At 39.1% G+C, this 17,914-nt stretch overlaps 1 protein-coding gene and 1 long non-coding RNA gene across 9 annotated transcripts in view; one reads left to right on the forward strand and one right to left on the reverse strand.

Moving 5' to 3' along the window:
* The window catches only part of LOC124254238 (b(0,+)-type amino acid transporter 1-like), a 139,782-nt gene extending 131,528 nt beyond the window's left edge, over positions 1 to 8,254 (forward strand). For all 8 annotated transcript variants that reach the window (XM_046688130.1, XM_046688132.1, XM_046688131.1 and 5 more), the window contains 6 exons: positions 60 to 183; positions 1,404 to 1,507; positions 3,623 to 3,719; positions 4,138 to 4,287; positions 5,475 to 5,643; positions 6,457 to 8,254. In XM_046688130.1, the coding sequence (XP_046544086.1) occupies positions 60 to 183; positions 1,404 to 1,507; positions 3,623 to 3,719; positions 4,138 to 4,287; positions 5,475 to 5,643; positions 6,457 to 6,524 (712 nt within the window). In that variant the 3' untranslated portion in view covers positions 6,525 to 8,254. The remainder of the gene's footprint in view (positions 1 to 59; positions 184 to 1,403; positions 1,508 to 3,622; positions 3,720 to 4,137; positions 4,288 to 5,474; positions 5,644 to 6,456) is intronic.
* Positions 8,255 to 9,905: 1,651 nt separating this feature from the next.
* Positions 9,906 to 10,409, reverse strand: LOC124254252. Its single transcript, XR_006892428.1, has 3 exons — positions 10,358 to 10,409; positions 10,093 to 10,149; positions 9,906 to 9,995 (listed from the first exon to the last, which is right to left on the reverse strand). It is a non-coding gene; the product is annotated as an uncharacterized LOC124254252 (long non-coding RNA).
* Positions 10,410 to 17,914: the final 7,505 nt, after the last annotated feature.

Genomic DNA, 17,914 nt, shown 5'->3' on the forward strand with positions numbered 1-17,914 from the left:
AATATATCAGCAGGTTTCAGCTGTAGCAACATGACTCAAACCTGTTCCTTGTATTTCAGAAACCTGCCACGCTCTATCATCATCGGAATCCCCCTGGTGACAATCTGCTACTTGCTGACCAACGTGGCGTACCTCAGCATCATGTCCAAGGAGGAACTGTTGGCCTCAGACGCTGTAGCAGCGGTATGTGCACTGTCATATTGTTGATGTTCAGAGCTTTCACAGGGGTGGTGGAGTAGCCTAGTGGTTAAACCGTTCACTGTTCATGTCAAACTCCCAGGTTTCGATTCCCCACATGGGTACAATGTGGGAAGCCCATTTCTCGTGCCCAAATGCACATATATTGACATGCGGATCATGTAGAATCATGTGCAGATCTTATTAAGCTCATGTGCCAGTGACATAATTATTATGTGCAGATCATGTTAAGCTCATGTGCCAGTGACATAATTATTATGTGCAGATCACATTAAGCTCATGTGCCAGTGACATAATTATTATGTGCAGATCATGTTAAGCTCATGTGCCAGTGACATAATTATTATGTGCAGATCACATTAAGCTCATGTGCCAGTGACATAATTATTATGTGCAGAGCACATTAAGCTCATGTTCCAGTGACATAATTATTATGTGCAGATCACATTAAGCTCATGTGCCAGTGACATAATTATTATGTGCAGGTCACATTAGTGACATAATTATTATGTGCAGATCATGTTAAGCTCATGTGCCAGTGACATAATTATTATGTGCAGATCATCATTAAGCTCATGTGCCAGTGACATAATTATTATGTGCAGATCACATTAAGCTCATGTGCCAGTGGCATAATTATTACATGCAGATCACATTAAGTTCAGGTGCCAGTGACATAATTATTATGTGCAGAGCACATTAAGCTCATGTGCCAGTGGCATAATTATTATGTGCAGATCACATTAAGTTCAGGTGCCAGTGACATAATTATTATGTGCAGAGCACATTAAGCTCATGTGCCAGTGGCATCATTATTTTGTGCAGATCATGTCAAGCTCATGTGCCAGTGACATAATTATTATGTGTAGATCACATTATGATCATATGCCAGTGACATAATTATTATGTGCAGGTCACGCTAGACCATGTCAACATCTATCACATGCTGTTTTCAAGCAGCTTACTTTCTTGTGGAGTATATCGTGAATGATAATAAAATATTTTCATACTTCCATTCCCCTGTGAATCAATGACTGACATGTGTGCAACAATAGGAATCAAGTACAATATGATAATTTGAGTTGAAAATATTGGGTGTCTATAGAAGCGCGTAAAAGCAAGGAAGTAAAAGCAGAAGTTGAGGATAGCATTGTTTGTTTTAGATAGTATTGTATGTTTTAGATAGTATTGTTTGTTTGTTCCAGACCTGGGGTGGCAGAGTGCTGGGCCCAGCGGCAGTGTTGATACCTATATTTGTTGCGTGTTCCACCTTCGGGGCAGCAAATGGGTCGTGTTTCACTGGAGGAAGGTGAGACTGTTTCCTGGCCTCGTGTCTTNAAATTAAACAGCTATTGAAATTGAACATATTTGTTAACATTGATGTTGACCTGCACATGAGTCAGAGATCACGACACTGCTGTGTTATAAAATGATATAGAAAACAAGAGGAACACATGGTAATTTGTATACAGATATTCTCTCCTGTTTAGTCCTTTGTACTGATGACACTGTGAACAACCCCAGTGATTTCCATGGGCCACTGGGATCGTGATGTCAGCTTCAGCTTCTGATGATACTTATCTTCAATATTTTACCACAGGAGCACAAGTTGTCAAGACCAACAGGAATCCACGACATATAGTCTAACACTGTTGTGTGGAATGGTTGTCTTGAAGTAACAGTGTGGTATTTATGACATAAACCTACTGTGTTAGAAAATCAGAGGTATTTAACAAAATTGTAATAGCTCTAAATTTGATTCCTACCATAACCGTGTTATTAAGATTTTAAAAAAATACATACTTTGTTTGAAAATCAGAGGTATAAAATATGATTATATACCTGTCAATATATATACCTCTGACTTTAATTAACCAATCACAATCCAGTATTTACTGAAGTCATGGTAGAATCCTTCTTCATGCTTGTTTTCGGTTGTGTCGAGGACAGAATATCTTGTGGTCTTTTTATTGGTGCCTTTAACTTTGACACAACAGTGTTTGACAGTATGTACTATTTCAATTTTCAGGTCTTGTAATACAATATGATGATGGAAAACTTATTTATCAAATTTTAACTGACTGAACAGTCTATTCTTGCTTGTTTTCAGGAAAATTAACAATGATTATTTTTATTCAGAAAGACTTAGCTGTTAGTTTTGTATTTGTGTTAAAGATCGACAAGGCTTGCACTAAGTAGCCGACCAACCGTGTTTGATTGAAATCCAAACTCCACATTGTTCGATGTCAGCTTACTCATAGTGTATGTGTCTAATAGTTTATGATTTCCCTATTAACACAGAGGTAACTGATGGATATAGCTGGATCTAATTTAACATGGGCCACAGGTCATGCAGCCTAGTCCCCCTTTAAGAACAGTGAGGAGAAGATCTATAGACATCATCAGCATTAAGATGCAGTTATTATGAATTATTTATAAGAGCACATGTCACCATTTTCATGAACTGAATGTACATTCTGAAGAACAGATGGGATAGAGTTGTCTCCCCTACCTGCCAGTGCAGATTTTGTGTTCTTCAATTCATTGCTTCAAATATACTGAACAAAACTAGGGATCATGACTGTATTGTTTTGGAGTAGAGACAGCATAGAATTTCATGAAAAGTATCTCCTTAACTATATTTTGTTCAGAAAATGTTATGGTATTATGGAATTTCAGTCAGTATTGTCACAATTATGCCACCAGTACTTTAAGTTATGAATGTATCAGGATATGTGTATATTTTCTTCATGTAAACATTTATAGAGAAAACGTTTCACTCTTTGACAGTTGTCTCCCTTTATTATGCTTTGTGGCTTTTGTTGCCCAATGGCAGGTAAATGAGGTTGGGTAGAGAGACACAGGTAAGACAAAGATACAGGTAGACCAGGCAGGTAAATGAGGTTGGGTAGAGAGATACAGGTAAGACAATGATACAGGTAGGGGAGGCAGGTAGATGAGGTTGGGTTGAGAGATACAAGTAAGACAATGATACAGGTAGGCCAGGCAGGTAGATGAGGTAGGGTAGAGAGATACAAGTAAGACAATGATACAGGTAGGCCAGGCAGGTAGATGAGGTTGGGTTGAGAGATACAGGTAAGACAATGATACAGGTAGACCAGGCAGGTAGATGAGGTTGGGTTGAGAGATACAGGTAAGACAATGATACAGGTAGGCCAGGCAGGTAAATGATGTAGGGTAGAGAGATACAGGTAAGACAATGATACAGGTAGACCAGGCAGGTAAATGAGGTAGGATAGAGAGATACAGGTAAGACAATGATACAGGTAGACCAGGCAGGTAAATGAGGTTGGGTAGAGAGACAGGTAAGACAATGATACAGGTAGACCAGCCAGGTAAATGTGGTAAGGTATTTACATGTAAGACAATTGTGAGGAGCACTAACTGTGGATCTATGTTGCAGATTGGTGTACTCAGCTGCTCGTGAGGGCCATCTACCAGAGATCCTCTCCTATGTGCACATCAGACAGTACACACCTCTACCATCGCTAGTCTTTACAGTGAGTACTGTGTACCTTTCCACTCAAATAGTCAAGTACCGTTCTGGTACATGTAATAACTATGATAAAACTACATATGTAAGTAACTACAACCCATGCTTGTGTTTTACATAACAAGACCTTGTATCTTACTTTGTGTTTAGAAACATTAAGTTCGGAAAGTAATATCACAATAAGTTGTGCAAGTAATAGTATCTTGCTTGCTGAATCTGATGCACATGTGTAAGGTTGGAAAATCTCACCTTTTAGTTGTGTGACATTGATCTGCTCTCACAAAACTGATTACCAGATTTTCTGGTCCACAGTTGATCATTCACAGAATAACATCATACAGTTGGAATATTGTAGAGTGAGAAACAAAGAAACCACCATGTCTTTCATAAACAAATGTCTCATATTGTGTGTGATTGTATTGCAGACGATCATCGCCATAGTGATGATCATTCCTGGTGATATCTTCAGCCTGATAGACTTCTTCAGCTTTACAGCCTGGTTGTTCTATGGAGCCACAATGGCATCGCTAATTATTCTTCGCTTTACGCAAAAAGAGAGAACTCGACCATATAAGGTAAGGCTTTAACAAGACACAATGAGTCTGTGTGTCTTAACGTGTAAGTGTCTAGGTGCTAATGTTGTCATTGAACTAGTTACTTGTCCAGAAAACGACGAACCTGTAAACATGTCAGCCTCCTGCACTGACATGAGACTTGGTTTAATGAAATATATTGTACTTGCACTTGATTCAAACTCGGGTAACTGTGTTGCAGCAGAGAAAAACAGGAGGCACCTGATGCTTAATATAATATATATAAATAATGCATGACTAATTTTCATGACATGAACAGTAACAGACGTTCAGTCACTGTCACTGAGTCTCCAAGCCAGTTCCTTATAATTCTGTTGCCTGGCTGAGTTCTTTAAATAACAAATTACTAACATAGACTTTAAGTAACTATGAGGCTGCATTTCACAGTTTCAGGTGCAAGTTCTAAGTGCTTAAATTGATTCCTGTATCTTCATGACAAAACAAAATTTCATATTTACAGCAAAACATCATATAATTATTGGGAATCAATGGACACAATTACATCAGTAAAAGAAATCTTACATTTATGCTGTCACTACATGATAACATTTTCAAGAGACGACTCTTCACTGTTGACTATGCATAACTAGTTGAGTTACTAATAGTATCTCCATACCAGAACCCTATGCAGGCATACCTCACTTCTTTCTTGGGGGTGCTACTGTCAACAGGAGGGAAAAGAGAGAAAATTTAATTGTTTTTCTTTGGGCATACAAAGTATGAGCCTTGTTGTCTCTCACACTGTCATGCAATCTGTATGACTTGATTACTGTCAGCCTCAACCCAGTAGTCACATGCTGCATTACAGATGTCATTCTCAGGATTACAACAATACATCGCTTTAATGCCAAGTATGTTTTCCACTAGATATCTATTTGACTTTTTAGCAAAGAAACCAATGAATGCTTTGGTTCCCAGCTAAGGCAATTTATCAAAAACAGTCAACCAGTGGGTTCCAAATACACTCAGTTCTTAAAGGGTAAAATGACTTCGAACAAGATTCCACAACCACACCCCATGACCCACTCCTAAAAAAGGAAGACACACACATGCACATGCACGCGCACACACACATACCAGTTATTCTTCCTATTCAGCCTCCTCCTCCTCAGCCTTCTCTTCCTTCCCCAACATCCCTGTGATCTTGATGCCATGTTCCTCTGTTGCAGGTTCCTATATTTATCCCGATCATCACATTGTGCATCTCAGTGTACCTGGTGATAGCACCGATAGTACAGAATCCCAGGATAGAGTTCTTCTACGCCTTCATGTTCATCATTGGCGGGCTTGTCTTCTACGTACCCTTTGTACACTTTAAACTCAAAATCCCATGTTTAGGTGAGTGCATCATTTGGCTATAACCACCATTGGATCAGTTGTTCAAAATATGATTCAGTCTTGCAAGATTGTATATATAAGTGCTGTACCGTACTTGTACTGCTAGCAAGTGACAGTGAATGCCTTCAGTATATTTATATGTGTTTATACAAAAGTTTCCTGAAATATTATCGTCATTGATGGCCAGCTTTTAAAAAATTATGCGAGTTTAAGCCTGCACGAAATATTAATATTAGATTCAGCAGTAATTGTACTTGGTATGTTGCCTTATCAATGTGCAGTGATTGTCAGTACTAACTGGGCAACCTGCTTCTGTGGCTTAGCTGACGCGGTCTGCCAGGAGAGCAGAAGGTCTGTTGTTTGATACTGGACACATTTCATTCCTATCTACTACCTTGGTTGGCCTCTCACTGACCCAATTACAATTTACCCATTACTGTGATGCAGACAGTAGTTCATAAGACCCTGCCGCTTTAGGGTTTAACTGTCCCAATTATCTGAGAAGCCACTATTTGCCTTGCAGAGTTACTTCCCTTTGGGCAGGCCATGATTCTCTCATATAAAATCTCAAATTCCACAATAATTATTATAAGGTGTTTGTATGCACAATACACATGCTCAAGGGTTACATCGTGTTACATCGTGATATAACTGAAGTTCACAGTGGCTTTAACCCCAAATCTGTCACTTCACTCTTTGAGTCTGGGGAATAAAAGATCCCCAGTAACCCATGCCTGTTGTAATAAACCACTGTATAGGAATCCACTAGGTAACATTCCATCCACAATTCACTGACTATACGCTTTGTTTCAGACCGAGTGACGACATGGCTTCAAATGGTGATGGAGGTTGCACCAAGCAAGTACGCGCCAGCAGAATAACAGATGTTAGTTGTATATACTGTTGTATCTTCTTGTATATATCTGTACAATGTAATAGACACGTGACAGTACAGCTCTGACAGCGTACAACTCATCAGTACAACTTTTCTGAATCATGAATATGTGAATCATGAATGATCTCCATCTGTAATTCAATGTTACCGTTCCCAGGAGTTCTCAGCATTACAACACAATAGCCTAGGAATGAGGTACCTACATGTTCATCCTTGTCTTATAATCGGGAGATCTTCCCTCACGTTTCTTTGCCAATAGGACCTCGTCCTACACTTAGAAGTTGTACTTCAAAGGTACCATAGGATATAAATCCGTGTCGTGTATGAAGCTTGTACATCATAGTTGTAACTATAGACGTTTACAAATGGTTTGTAGCTTATGCCAAAGAGTTGACCATCTAAAAGCTGATTCAAATGTGCCATGCTGCAATAGTATGTTGTTGGTGCCGACTGAGGGATAAAGCACCCAGTACAAGTATTTAGAAGTAGTTGATTCTGAAGAATGGTTCACGAGCACTGCCTGAACAAGGTTGTTGGTGCTGAAAGAAGAGCTGCAAGTTGTAAGGAATTGCTGGCGCCACTAGAGAAGTTGGCACCTATGGAAAATTGGACAGATGTACCATAGGTGCTAAGATTTGTGTGAAGTCATTTCTGCCATTGTATGTCTGGTAAACTTGTCAAGAGCTGTATGGAATTGAACCCTTGCGCAAGCTGAATTGAATGCAACCTGTTGCAAGCTGAATTGATTGCACCTTGGTTCAAGTTGTATGGAGTTGCACCCTGGTGCAAGCTGTGTGGAGTGAAGATGTATGGAGTTGCACCATGGTGCAAACTGAATTGAATGCACCCAGGTGAAAGCTGTGTGGAGGTATCACAAATGGTTAGGTTAGCCTTTGTGTAAACTGAAAACCTATGGAACTGCTGGCGCCAAAGACTAGGTTGCAGTTTTTGTGCAAATTGCATTGAGTTGTTGGTGCTGCATGAAAACATTTTACCTCAATGCAGTTTGCACAGAGTATGCAGCAATGGTTGAGGTCTGCCCTGTGCGAAGTTGTATGTAGTTGATATTTCATTAAAACATCTTCCAGTGCAGAGAACAATTCTAATATTTTGATCAGTGGAGTATTTTTATGAATATATTTTCCCTTTATATCTTTAATAAAATGTGATACAATAAAACACTATATATTTGTTCCTGAGAGATAAGTCATACAGTTAATTCTTCCAAACTGTCAAACAATCACAAACTGTCAGGGTCGTCACTGTGGAATGGCCAGTAGATGTCTACCCAATAGGTTTATGGATCTGTAACTCTGTGTTGATTGTCCATTGTCAGACTCCAGACTTGGCATTCTTAAACATTTCACCAATGCAATATGTATTGTGTCTCAAAACATAGTCAACGTTACATTTTATGGTCTTCAAATATGGTATTAATTGCAAGGGAAAGTTTTGATGAATGATTAAGACTGTCTCCATGAACCTGTACCTTTAACACTTTAACAATCACCATTTTGACTTTGTCATGTGAATTCTTATAATCAGTCAGATCATGCATGTGTGTCTTCATAACATATTTAACTTAACACAGAAGAAAACTTGAGTGTTGTTTTACTGTTTTATGAAATGGAGCTAAAATTATACAATTTTAACTATGTTCAAATATTAATGAAACTTGTGACATATAATTTACCCAATAAACTGGAACTAACACAATATTGCTATTCATATTTAAAGTATGTATTGTGTTGTAGTGTTGACTTAATTTTTGTTCTCAGAGATGGTACAGTTGATTGTGTCAGTTGAGCGTGTTTGAAACTCTCAAGTACTTTTAAAATTCATATTGGTAGTTTGTTAGACATAGAGTATGTTGAGGCACTCTTGCAGGACGATGGTGAAGTTTCAGTGAGTTTACAAAATATGTCAGCTGTTTTGCCCGTATTTCAACTGGTACAGTTATAATGTCTTGTGTTTGTACAGTTATAATGGCTTATATAGTCACAGGAGTTATGTGCTTTGTAGGGCAGGGTAATGTCTGTACAGAGAGTCTTTATAAGGGTTGGTAAATGTACAGACAGACTTATACTGGGGTGCTGAATATACAGACAGTCTTGTAAAGGGGTGCTGAATGTAGAGGCAGACTTGAAGTGGGGTGCTGAATGTACATGCAGTCTTGAAGTGGGGTGCTGAATATACAGACAGTCTTGAAGTGGGATGCTGAATATACAGAATATCAGTCTTGAAGTGGGTGCTGAATATACAGACAGTCTTGGGAAGTGGGATGCTGAATGACAGTCTTGAAGTGGGATGATGGAAGTGGGGTGCAGTCTTGAAGTGGGGTCTTGAAGTGGGATGCTGAATGTACAGAATGAATGTACAGACAGTCTTGAAGTGGGATGCTGAATGTACAGTGCAGTCTTGAAGTGGGGTGCTGAATATACAGACAGTCTTGAAGTGGGGTGCTGAATGTACAGACAGTCTTGAAGTGGGATGCTGAATGTACAGACAGTCTTGAAGTGGGATGCTGAATGTACAGACAGTCTTGAAGTGGGATGCTGAATGTACAGGCAGTCTTGAAGTGGGATGCTGAATATACAGACTGAATAATACAGAGTCTTGAAGTGGGAGTCTTGAAGTGGGAATGCTGAATGTACAGGCAGTCTTGAAGTGGGGTGCTGAATGTACAGTTTTATAGTAGAATGTAAGTGTAGTAGAAATGTACAGATAGACTTATAATAGGGAGGTGATTGTACAGACAGTCTTGTAGTAGGATGGTAAATGTACAGGTTTATAGTGGAATGATAAATGTACAGATAGACTTATAATGGCGAGGTGAATGTGCAGACAGGCTTAGAGAATAAAGTGACTCTGCATTTGGTTTTGGGTATTTAATGTGTACATTAAATATGTACAGTGTGTTCATTAAATATGCCAAAACAACTCTGATTCAGGACTGTGATATTTCATAATTTGGTCAGATTTTGATTTCATAGAAAGTGAAAATGTAACTTTGTATAATCTCAGTCAAGCTGTGGTCCTCTGATGGAGATGTGGTGGTGTGGAAGCATTTTGGGGTCTTCCTGTTTGTGTTAGTGTTCAAATTGTGTCTCATAGGAAGCCCACATTAGATAGCCAACCAGTATCTTGCCAGATTTGTTGTTTGTAATTATGTGCTCAAGTAACATATTTCATACAAACATACAGGTAAATGTGTCTTTACAGCATTGTCTATGAAGAAACTGCTTACACACCACCACTAGCGAACACAACACATTTTTCACAGTCTGACCTTATTCCCCTCTCAGTCTGACCCTTACCACTACACATTCTGACCCTTACCCCTTCACAGTCTGTCCCTTACCCCTTACAGTCTGTCCCTTGCCCCCTCACAGTCTGACCCTTGCCCCCTCACAGTCTGACCCTTACCCCTACACAGTCTGACCCTTACCCCATCAATCTAACCTCACCCCCTCAGTCTCACCCTTACCGCTACACAGTCTGACCTGTATCCCTCTCAGTACCCAATCCTATTACCCTCACTGTCCAACCCTTACCCCTGCACAGTCTGACCCTTACCCCCTCAGTCTGACCCTTACCCCTGCAGTCTCACCCTTACCCCTGCACAGTCTCACCCTTACCCCTCACAGGCTCACCCCTTACCCCTGCACAGTCTCACCCTTACCCCCTCACAGTCTTACCCTTACCCCTCACAGTCTGACCCTTACCCCTGCACAGCCTGACCCTTACTCCTGCACAGTCTGACCCTTACCCCTCACAGTCTGACCCTTACCCCTGCACAGTCTCACAGTCTCACTCCACCCTTACCCCCTCACAGTCTCACCCTTACCCCCTCACAGTCTCACCCTTACCCCTGCACAGTCTCACCCTTACACAGCCTGACCCTTACCCCTGCACAGTCTCACCCTTACCCCTGCACAGTCTCACCCTTCCCCCCTCACAGTCTCACCCTTATCTCTACACAGTCTGACCTGTATCCCTCTCAGTACCCAATCCTCTTACCCTCACTGTCCAACCCTTACCCCTGCACAGTCTGACCCTTACACCCTACACAGTCTGACCCTTACCCTTCACAGTCACTCTTGACCCCTTTCCCCTCTGCTCCCAACTGTTACCCTCACAGTTCATTGCAATCACCCTCACATACAACCTACCCTGATGGGGATTTCAGCTGAGGGAAGGTACCCAGCAGCCTTTGATTAGACTACATGAAAAGAGTGGTCATTGTTTGATTGTAAGCCATTATATCCTGGAACACACTAATCATTTCAGAATTATGTAAGAATTATGTACTTCATACATGAAAATGATTGTCAGCTTATTGCCTTATTTCATTAATCGAGTGATATATCCTGGTAGTTTATTGAGCTCTGCCAAGCATACCCTCCTGATGTAGAATGGATGTACTAAAACCTGCAACCGGATGATTTTGTTGCAATCCCAGTTCTATTGATAAATACGCTTTGTTAATTATATACATGTGTACATATGTAATATGTTGTTGAGAGACTGCTTGTCAGATCCCATAGACACAGCAGTGGCTGGTACTGAAGGTGGAGGCCAACAGATCAAGATGTCCACTGAACCAGTGTATGATTGGTTGAGGAATGAATTACATGTTGTATATCGTAGATGATGTACTCTATTGCTAAGGCTGAAGAGGTCATATAAGATACTACATTTCTGTGTATGGGAATGTACCCTAACCAAAACCAAGCTACACAAATGTTCCCTACTTTTACAATGTACTGCTCCACACCAAGGACAAGTATATATCCTTGTATACACAAGATCAGTGCCATTACAGCCTCAGGTTGAAGTCTGACATTCCCAGAAGGAATATGGCAAAGAAGCTAGGGTATTGTGCTTTCCTGGATTGGTTTACAAAATTGTTGAAGAAAAAGAACGATTATTGTAACAAAAATAGAATGACTTTTAAGAAAAATAAATTGGCTGTTTTGCAGTTACGTGGAAATTGAAAGAAAAACTTGACATTTGATCACTATTATTCTTAAGAAACCATGCATGATTACATATAAAAATTGTATTCTAACAATACAAACCATCAGTGACCTTTCAGTATCTTGCCATGTTAAAACATAGTGTGTTAATCTGGAAGTTGAAAACCAATTTCATGAATTCTCTTTTACCAACCACCTTCAGATAGGTCCCAGATAGGTAAACCAATTAATACAGACTATGACCTCTTCTTCCTTGCTAGGTCCAGCAATCTGCTGACAGATTTGTCTCTTCCTTACATTACACAGACAGCTGTATCAATATGTAAATAAGTTGCTTAGATTCTTGTACAAAACAGGATGTAATCATTTTGGTAATAAGTTAACAGAATATGCAATGTGATTGTACTGTGATCTGAGTATAGACAGTGATATAAGATTGTCTTGTGCAGCTGTAGGTAAATAGCATGTGTGTGTTGAGTCTTGTTATGTTAAAGTTGTTCTGCTTCCGCTGTGATGGTGTTGTGGTTGTCGTCGTCGTTGAACCCAATGTACTATTTTGCTGACTCAGGCATTTCATTGAACTCTTTCAGAGTTAGTAGGATAGTTTTGTATTCACTTTCATTGTAAAGATGTGAATACTGCCATTATACTACTCAAGATTTGTTAAGGATCTAGTCATTTTTACTCAAAGGTGATACCCTTTGCAAATGCTGAGTAGTATAAATAAACATATATTTAAGGCTGGGACACGACTTCTATTTTTGAAATAATGAGTTTATAGTTTCATTTACTTTGCAAAGTCACTTCTGAATATTTGAATAACAGTTTTTATTATCCTTGTATCTTAATTTTCTGGCCTAATAAGAAAGTGTTCAAAATTAAGATATTGGGGTATGGCTATTGCTTTTGTAACTAATCTGTATGAAGATATATTTAGATATTGTGTGGAACATATTTAAGATAGGACTGTTTCTTGAAAACAGATATTCCTGTTATGGACATGAGGTTTCTGTGCTCATATATTTTGATTATCAATATAACTCAGATTGTTCAACTGTGAGATGTTTGCATTTCTAGACATACAGGCCAAAGATTATAGCTTATATTTTTTAATAAAACTATCTGAGAGGAATGTTATCTTGTTTATGACACAATCAGTCACTAGTCATCAATGTCAGTTGAAGAAAGTGTGGTCTCAGACTTACCCAGTTGCATAAGGACATGTGACGTGCTGCAGTGGTTTGCCCTTAGATTCAACCAGTTGCAAAGAGATGTCTGATGTAGTCTGAAGTGTTTTGTTCTTAGACTCGTCCAGTTGCAACATGACCTCTGATGATGGCTCCAGTGTCTTACATCGGATGCATCATGACCTCTGATGATGGCTGCAGTGTCTTACATCGGATGCATCATGACCTCTGTTGTATTTCTAGCTCTCAGACTCTGATGTTGGCTGCAGTGTCTCACATCAAGATGCATGTACATCGGATGCATCATGACCTCTGATGTTGGCTGCAGTGTCTTACATCGGGTTGCATCATGACCTCTGTTGTATTTCTAGCTCTCAGACTCTGATGTTTGCTGCAGTGTATTGTTTCACAGTCTTGTTGCAACAGACAATGAGGTGTATTTTCTCAATGTGGCTTGTCAGTGCACATCTTGATTTAAGCACGTTTGATGTGTGGTTAAGTGAGGAAAACGTCTATAGAACCACCTGAACTATTAACAACACAGAAAAACATTCCCATTGTAGGTCTCCTGGAAACCTCAACAGTGTTCTCATGGTGTTCAAACTGACTTGTCTGTTTTTATGAGGAAATTCACTTCACAAATTATGAGATCTGGTCTTAAGGCCTCACACATCTGACACTTGATCCTTGAAAGAATCATATCAAGTATTTCTGATTGATGTCATGCTCTTAGTTGCCGTGGTTCAGGAATCATTGCTCCTATACGGTTCAGATTCTTCTGGTGTGGTTACTGAACTGGTATCAAGCAAAGGACATTAGTATTGATGACAAACTCAGGGCACAACAATGATTTATGTATCAAGTTTAAAGTGTTAAAAGGCATTGAACAAATATAAGGTGCTGACCAATCTTTGCTTGGGATAGGGAAATAATTTAAGAAATTATGTTTAAAAAATCTGTTTTAGACCCAAGAATTTATCAAAAGGTGTAACGGTTATAAAATAGCAAAATATAAACTATGTCAGTGTGGACTCTTTCCAATAAGGGGCGGTGGGGTAGCCTAGTGGTTAAAACCTTCGCTCGTCACACCGAAGACCCGGGTTCGATTCCCTACATGGGTTCAATTTGTGAAGCCAATTTCTGGTGTCCCCCGCCATGATATTGCTAGAATATTGATAAAAACAGCGTAAAACCATACTCAGTCAGTCTTTCCAATAAATATCTAACGTCCTTGGCCTAAAATGGTCTGTTCTGATAATGTCTGATCCTCTTGGAATACCTCCCACAGCAACATATTTAACATGGTTTGTATTTTTTGTTGTGTTTTTGTTTTTGAAATCCTTGTGTGTTTCGCGACACAGTAGTCCAGCTTTATACAAGTGTTAACTGCCTGTGTTACCATGCATTTATGGGTGAAGGCCATGTGTCTTTGGATTCAAGCCAGTGTCAAATACTGAAGCTTGAGGCTGCCAACCGTGCTTTGGTACCTGGGATTCCGGGGTCTATTTAGAGGGTAATCAGGCACAACAGGTGTGGTAGACGGGTGCAAATACAATTGCATTTGGAGATTTCAAACATTTAAAAAAGAAATGGTTGCACTTAAAAATTTCCTTTAAATATTTTCAGTTAACTTTAATCTTTGTATTATGTGTAATAACATCTTCTATGGGGTTTCAGCCTTTTGGAGAGTGATTTCAGACATGTGCTTTTGAGATTTGAGATTCAGGATGAGGAAATGAGAACCGGAATTAAGGGGAGGCTGGTTTGGCAACCTCAATCTTGTTTGACATGCTTTGAGTTAGTTTATGAAACCTAACTCACTATAGAATAATAGTATATAATGAATTGATCAATGTGATTTGTATTTGTCCAAACCAAGAAAAAAACTTCTTTATGTCAGTAAGATTAATACACTTCAAGATTATAGTAATAAGTAGCTACGGCCACGTTGTATTTTTAGGATGTGCTTCTTTACTCATGGAGGCAAAAGCTCACCACCAAAACGTACAATTTAGACTATTTTCATATTCTGTCTCCATTGAATATGTAATGACTTGGCATCATTTTGCAAACATATCATAAACAAGTCCATACAGAAATAAATACTTGATAACAGCTCTTTCAGAAGATTAGTTTGCTCAAACTATGCAGCCAGTTCCAGTTAAAGTATAAATATTCAAACCCAAGATTGTGTAGATATACATTTTGTACATTTTCTTCTGAGAGCCTCTGGTATGCTTGGTGTCATGGATAGAAAAATATGCATTAGTTATTAATATATGAAACTGTTTTTTGTTTGTTTCTTCTGGATGAAACTTTTGTGATGAAGATTTTACAGATATATATTTGTTTGCTATATATTTATGAATATTGTTTGTTTTGTTGTCTTCTAACTAGAGTCCATCAGATCTGCCTGTGGAAGCCTCCGGCTTGACAATGATGCATTGCAAATGGCTTTATTTATTCTGCATCGGTTAATGCCATCAAACAAGTGCTCCAAGTGTACAGAACATTAGGTTACTGGCAATATATTGTAATAGGAATTTTCATGACTTGAGTTAAACTGTGCTTTGTTTTGTTTTCTTCAATCATATATAAAGCAAATTGATACACATTGTACTTTTGACTAGTAAGCAAGTAAGGTGACGGAAATCGTAGCTGATGTGACTATCATGACTAATACAGTTGATAGTCTGTGTGTTCTTGTGTTGGTATCATTCCATGGGGACATCAAGTCTCTCTGCTAGTCTTTGAGGAGACATTGCACAGTTCTCCACTGGTTCCTAAAGAAGCCAAAGTAGTTTCATGCTAGGTTCTTTATGACATAGCCTTACATCTGACAGCCTCTCTTCTAGTTTGTTAGGTAAACACCCAAAGTTAGCATCACTAGTTACTTAAGTAAACACCCGAGATTGTTTTACTAGTTTCATCGGAAGACACCTTAAATTATCTTCACTAGTTTCTTAGGCAGACACCCTAAATTATTTTTACTATACTTTTAGGGAGACACCCTAGAGTCTATTCACTAGTTTTTTGTGTATTTTTTGTGTGGGGTGGGGGCACAGATCATCCCTACTTTCTGATCACTGGCAGATCAGTAACCATCCAGCTAAAACCGGTCTTCCACAAAGTTCATGTTCTTAGCTCAGGCCAAAGTTTTTATTTTTGAATATTTAGTAATTTTAAGACTCAGCTTAAGGGTCTAAATTGTCAATAAAGAAATGTTTTTCATACTCAAAGAATATGTTTTATTTATAAAAGATTAGAAAAGTATTTGAGGAAAATGATTAAAATAAGGTCAATTTGCATTCATGAGATTGTTTTGAATATTTTTATTATTATTTTTTTGTCGGTCAAAGATGTATAAAAGGATGAGGGTTTGTTTGTTTTGCAAGACTTTGTGTGGTCTTACTTGGCATGTGCATCAAGGACTGTCATAGTCAAAGAGAACGTTCCCTCATTCTGTACTGTGTCTCCTTGGGTATATACACGAGTAAATTCAACAGATTAGCAGTAGCACAACAGTCAGTCTTAACTAACACAGGTCTAACAGTGTGTGGTAGATATCGGGTGCCAAATTATTAACATTAGTTATCATGGTAACATGCTGCTTAGAGTTGGTGTCACATCAACCATGGTCGGTACATGCCACGTTGCTGGTTCCTCATCATTCCTGGCAAACTGCTGCACCTTACCTTCCTGGGATCAGGATCAAACAGTGTGTATCTTGCTCCCTAACATGTTTATACTTACCTGCTAATGGAGAATAGAATCGACAGATACACAGAAGACAAAGTCTGTTAAATATCATACTTTCTTTTTTGGCATGTTTGCTTGACCTGAAATTTGTAAAATGTTAGGATTTTTGTTGTAAATCTTCAAAATATCCCTTTGACCTTGACTTTCAGTGATTGTTTCAGCAATTTGCCAAAGTAAGTACAAATGGTACAATGGCAGACGACACGTTGAAGTCATTCTTTATACTCATGTTGACGTAGACTTCCTACAACATGAGTATGAAGAAGTTTGGTATGGAAGTTAACAGTACTGTCAGAAGTGGTGACCATTCTATTCCTAAGTGAGGGCACCGATGGCTCTGTTGTCTAAGTTGCCAGAAGTCATTGTATAGAGTTATGTCCCTTGGCATACCAGAAACCTATGATCATTGATTCAAATCCCAGTTTGCCCTGATTCTGTGTCCAGGTTAGTGAGCACATATCCATGCTAGTGGTTTCAACATTCATAAAGTCCTGCATCACTTCCAGTTTCCTTCCAATATTATCTGACAAGACTGAAATTCTGTGCAATTCCGTTTTAATCCAACTCCCTTACTAATGACGTGGCCAAGTGTGGAAGGTTTGATGCAGTGGTTTCCAGGGAATGTGAAGGTGATCTCCTGTGGGATGTAGCAGATCTGGCTGTTTACAATGTTAGTTCCATTGAAACAGTGACTAGATGCATGTTACAAATGTTAGACGAGATTCATTGAACTCACTGTAGTCTCAGCTGATTGTCGGTAATAAACTATTTTCCATACCAGTGAACATATGTGTTGCTTGTTGCTGTCACCAGAACGTAGCACAGACAAAGATCCAGAACTGAATCTATGCTTTGAATACACAATGCCATTTAGAAAGTGGTCAAATGTAACATATCTTATATTTGGGATTACACTTTCTCAGTAAAGTACATATTCTAGTATTTTTGTTGGGTTGAGTCCCATCCGGGATTCGAACCCACACCTTCAGAGTCGGGCACCTAATTGCCAGCACACAAAGTCAGCCGCCTAACCTACGCTTGATAAGCTCGGTGTGCCCTGCCATTATATGATATGGTTAGAGTGATGCTCAAAGACTGACTGAGTTTGGTTTTACGCCGCTTTTAGCAATATTCCAGCAACATCACGGCGGGGACACCAGAAATGGGCTTCACACATTGTGCCCATGTGGGGATTCGAACCCGGGTTTTCAGCGTGAGATGCTCAAAGAGTTGTGCATGATCATTTTGACATTCACAAAGTCTTGTCTACATTGTCTTGTAATATTTCAGCAAATTAGCACAACCGGTACAAAATTTGGAAACGTTGTCATCTACTTGTCTTCTTGCAAAAGGGTCACTGGTGTCCCAGCGATCAGAGTTGGACAGAGTTACATACACTTGTTATACAGGATCCATTGAATGGGGGCTTAAATAATTGGTTCAACATCATT

Source organism: Haliotis rubra, unplaced genomic scaffold (assembly GCF_003918875.1).
Source record: "Haliotis rubra isolate DU_JTF1 unplaced genomic scaffold, ASM391887v1 Scf57, whole genome shotgun sequence".
Taxonomy (NCBI): domain Eukaryota; kingdom Metazoa; phylum Mollusca; class Gastropoda; order Lepetellida; family Haliotidae; genus Haliotis; species Haliotis rubra.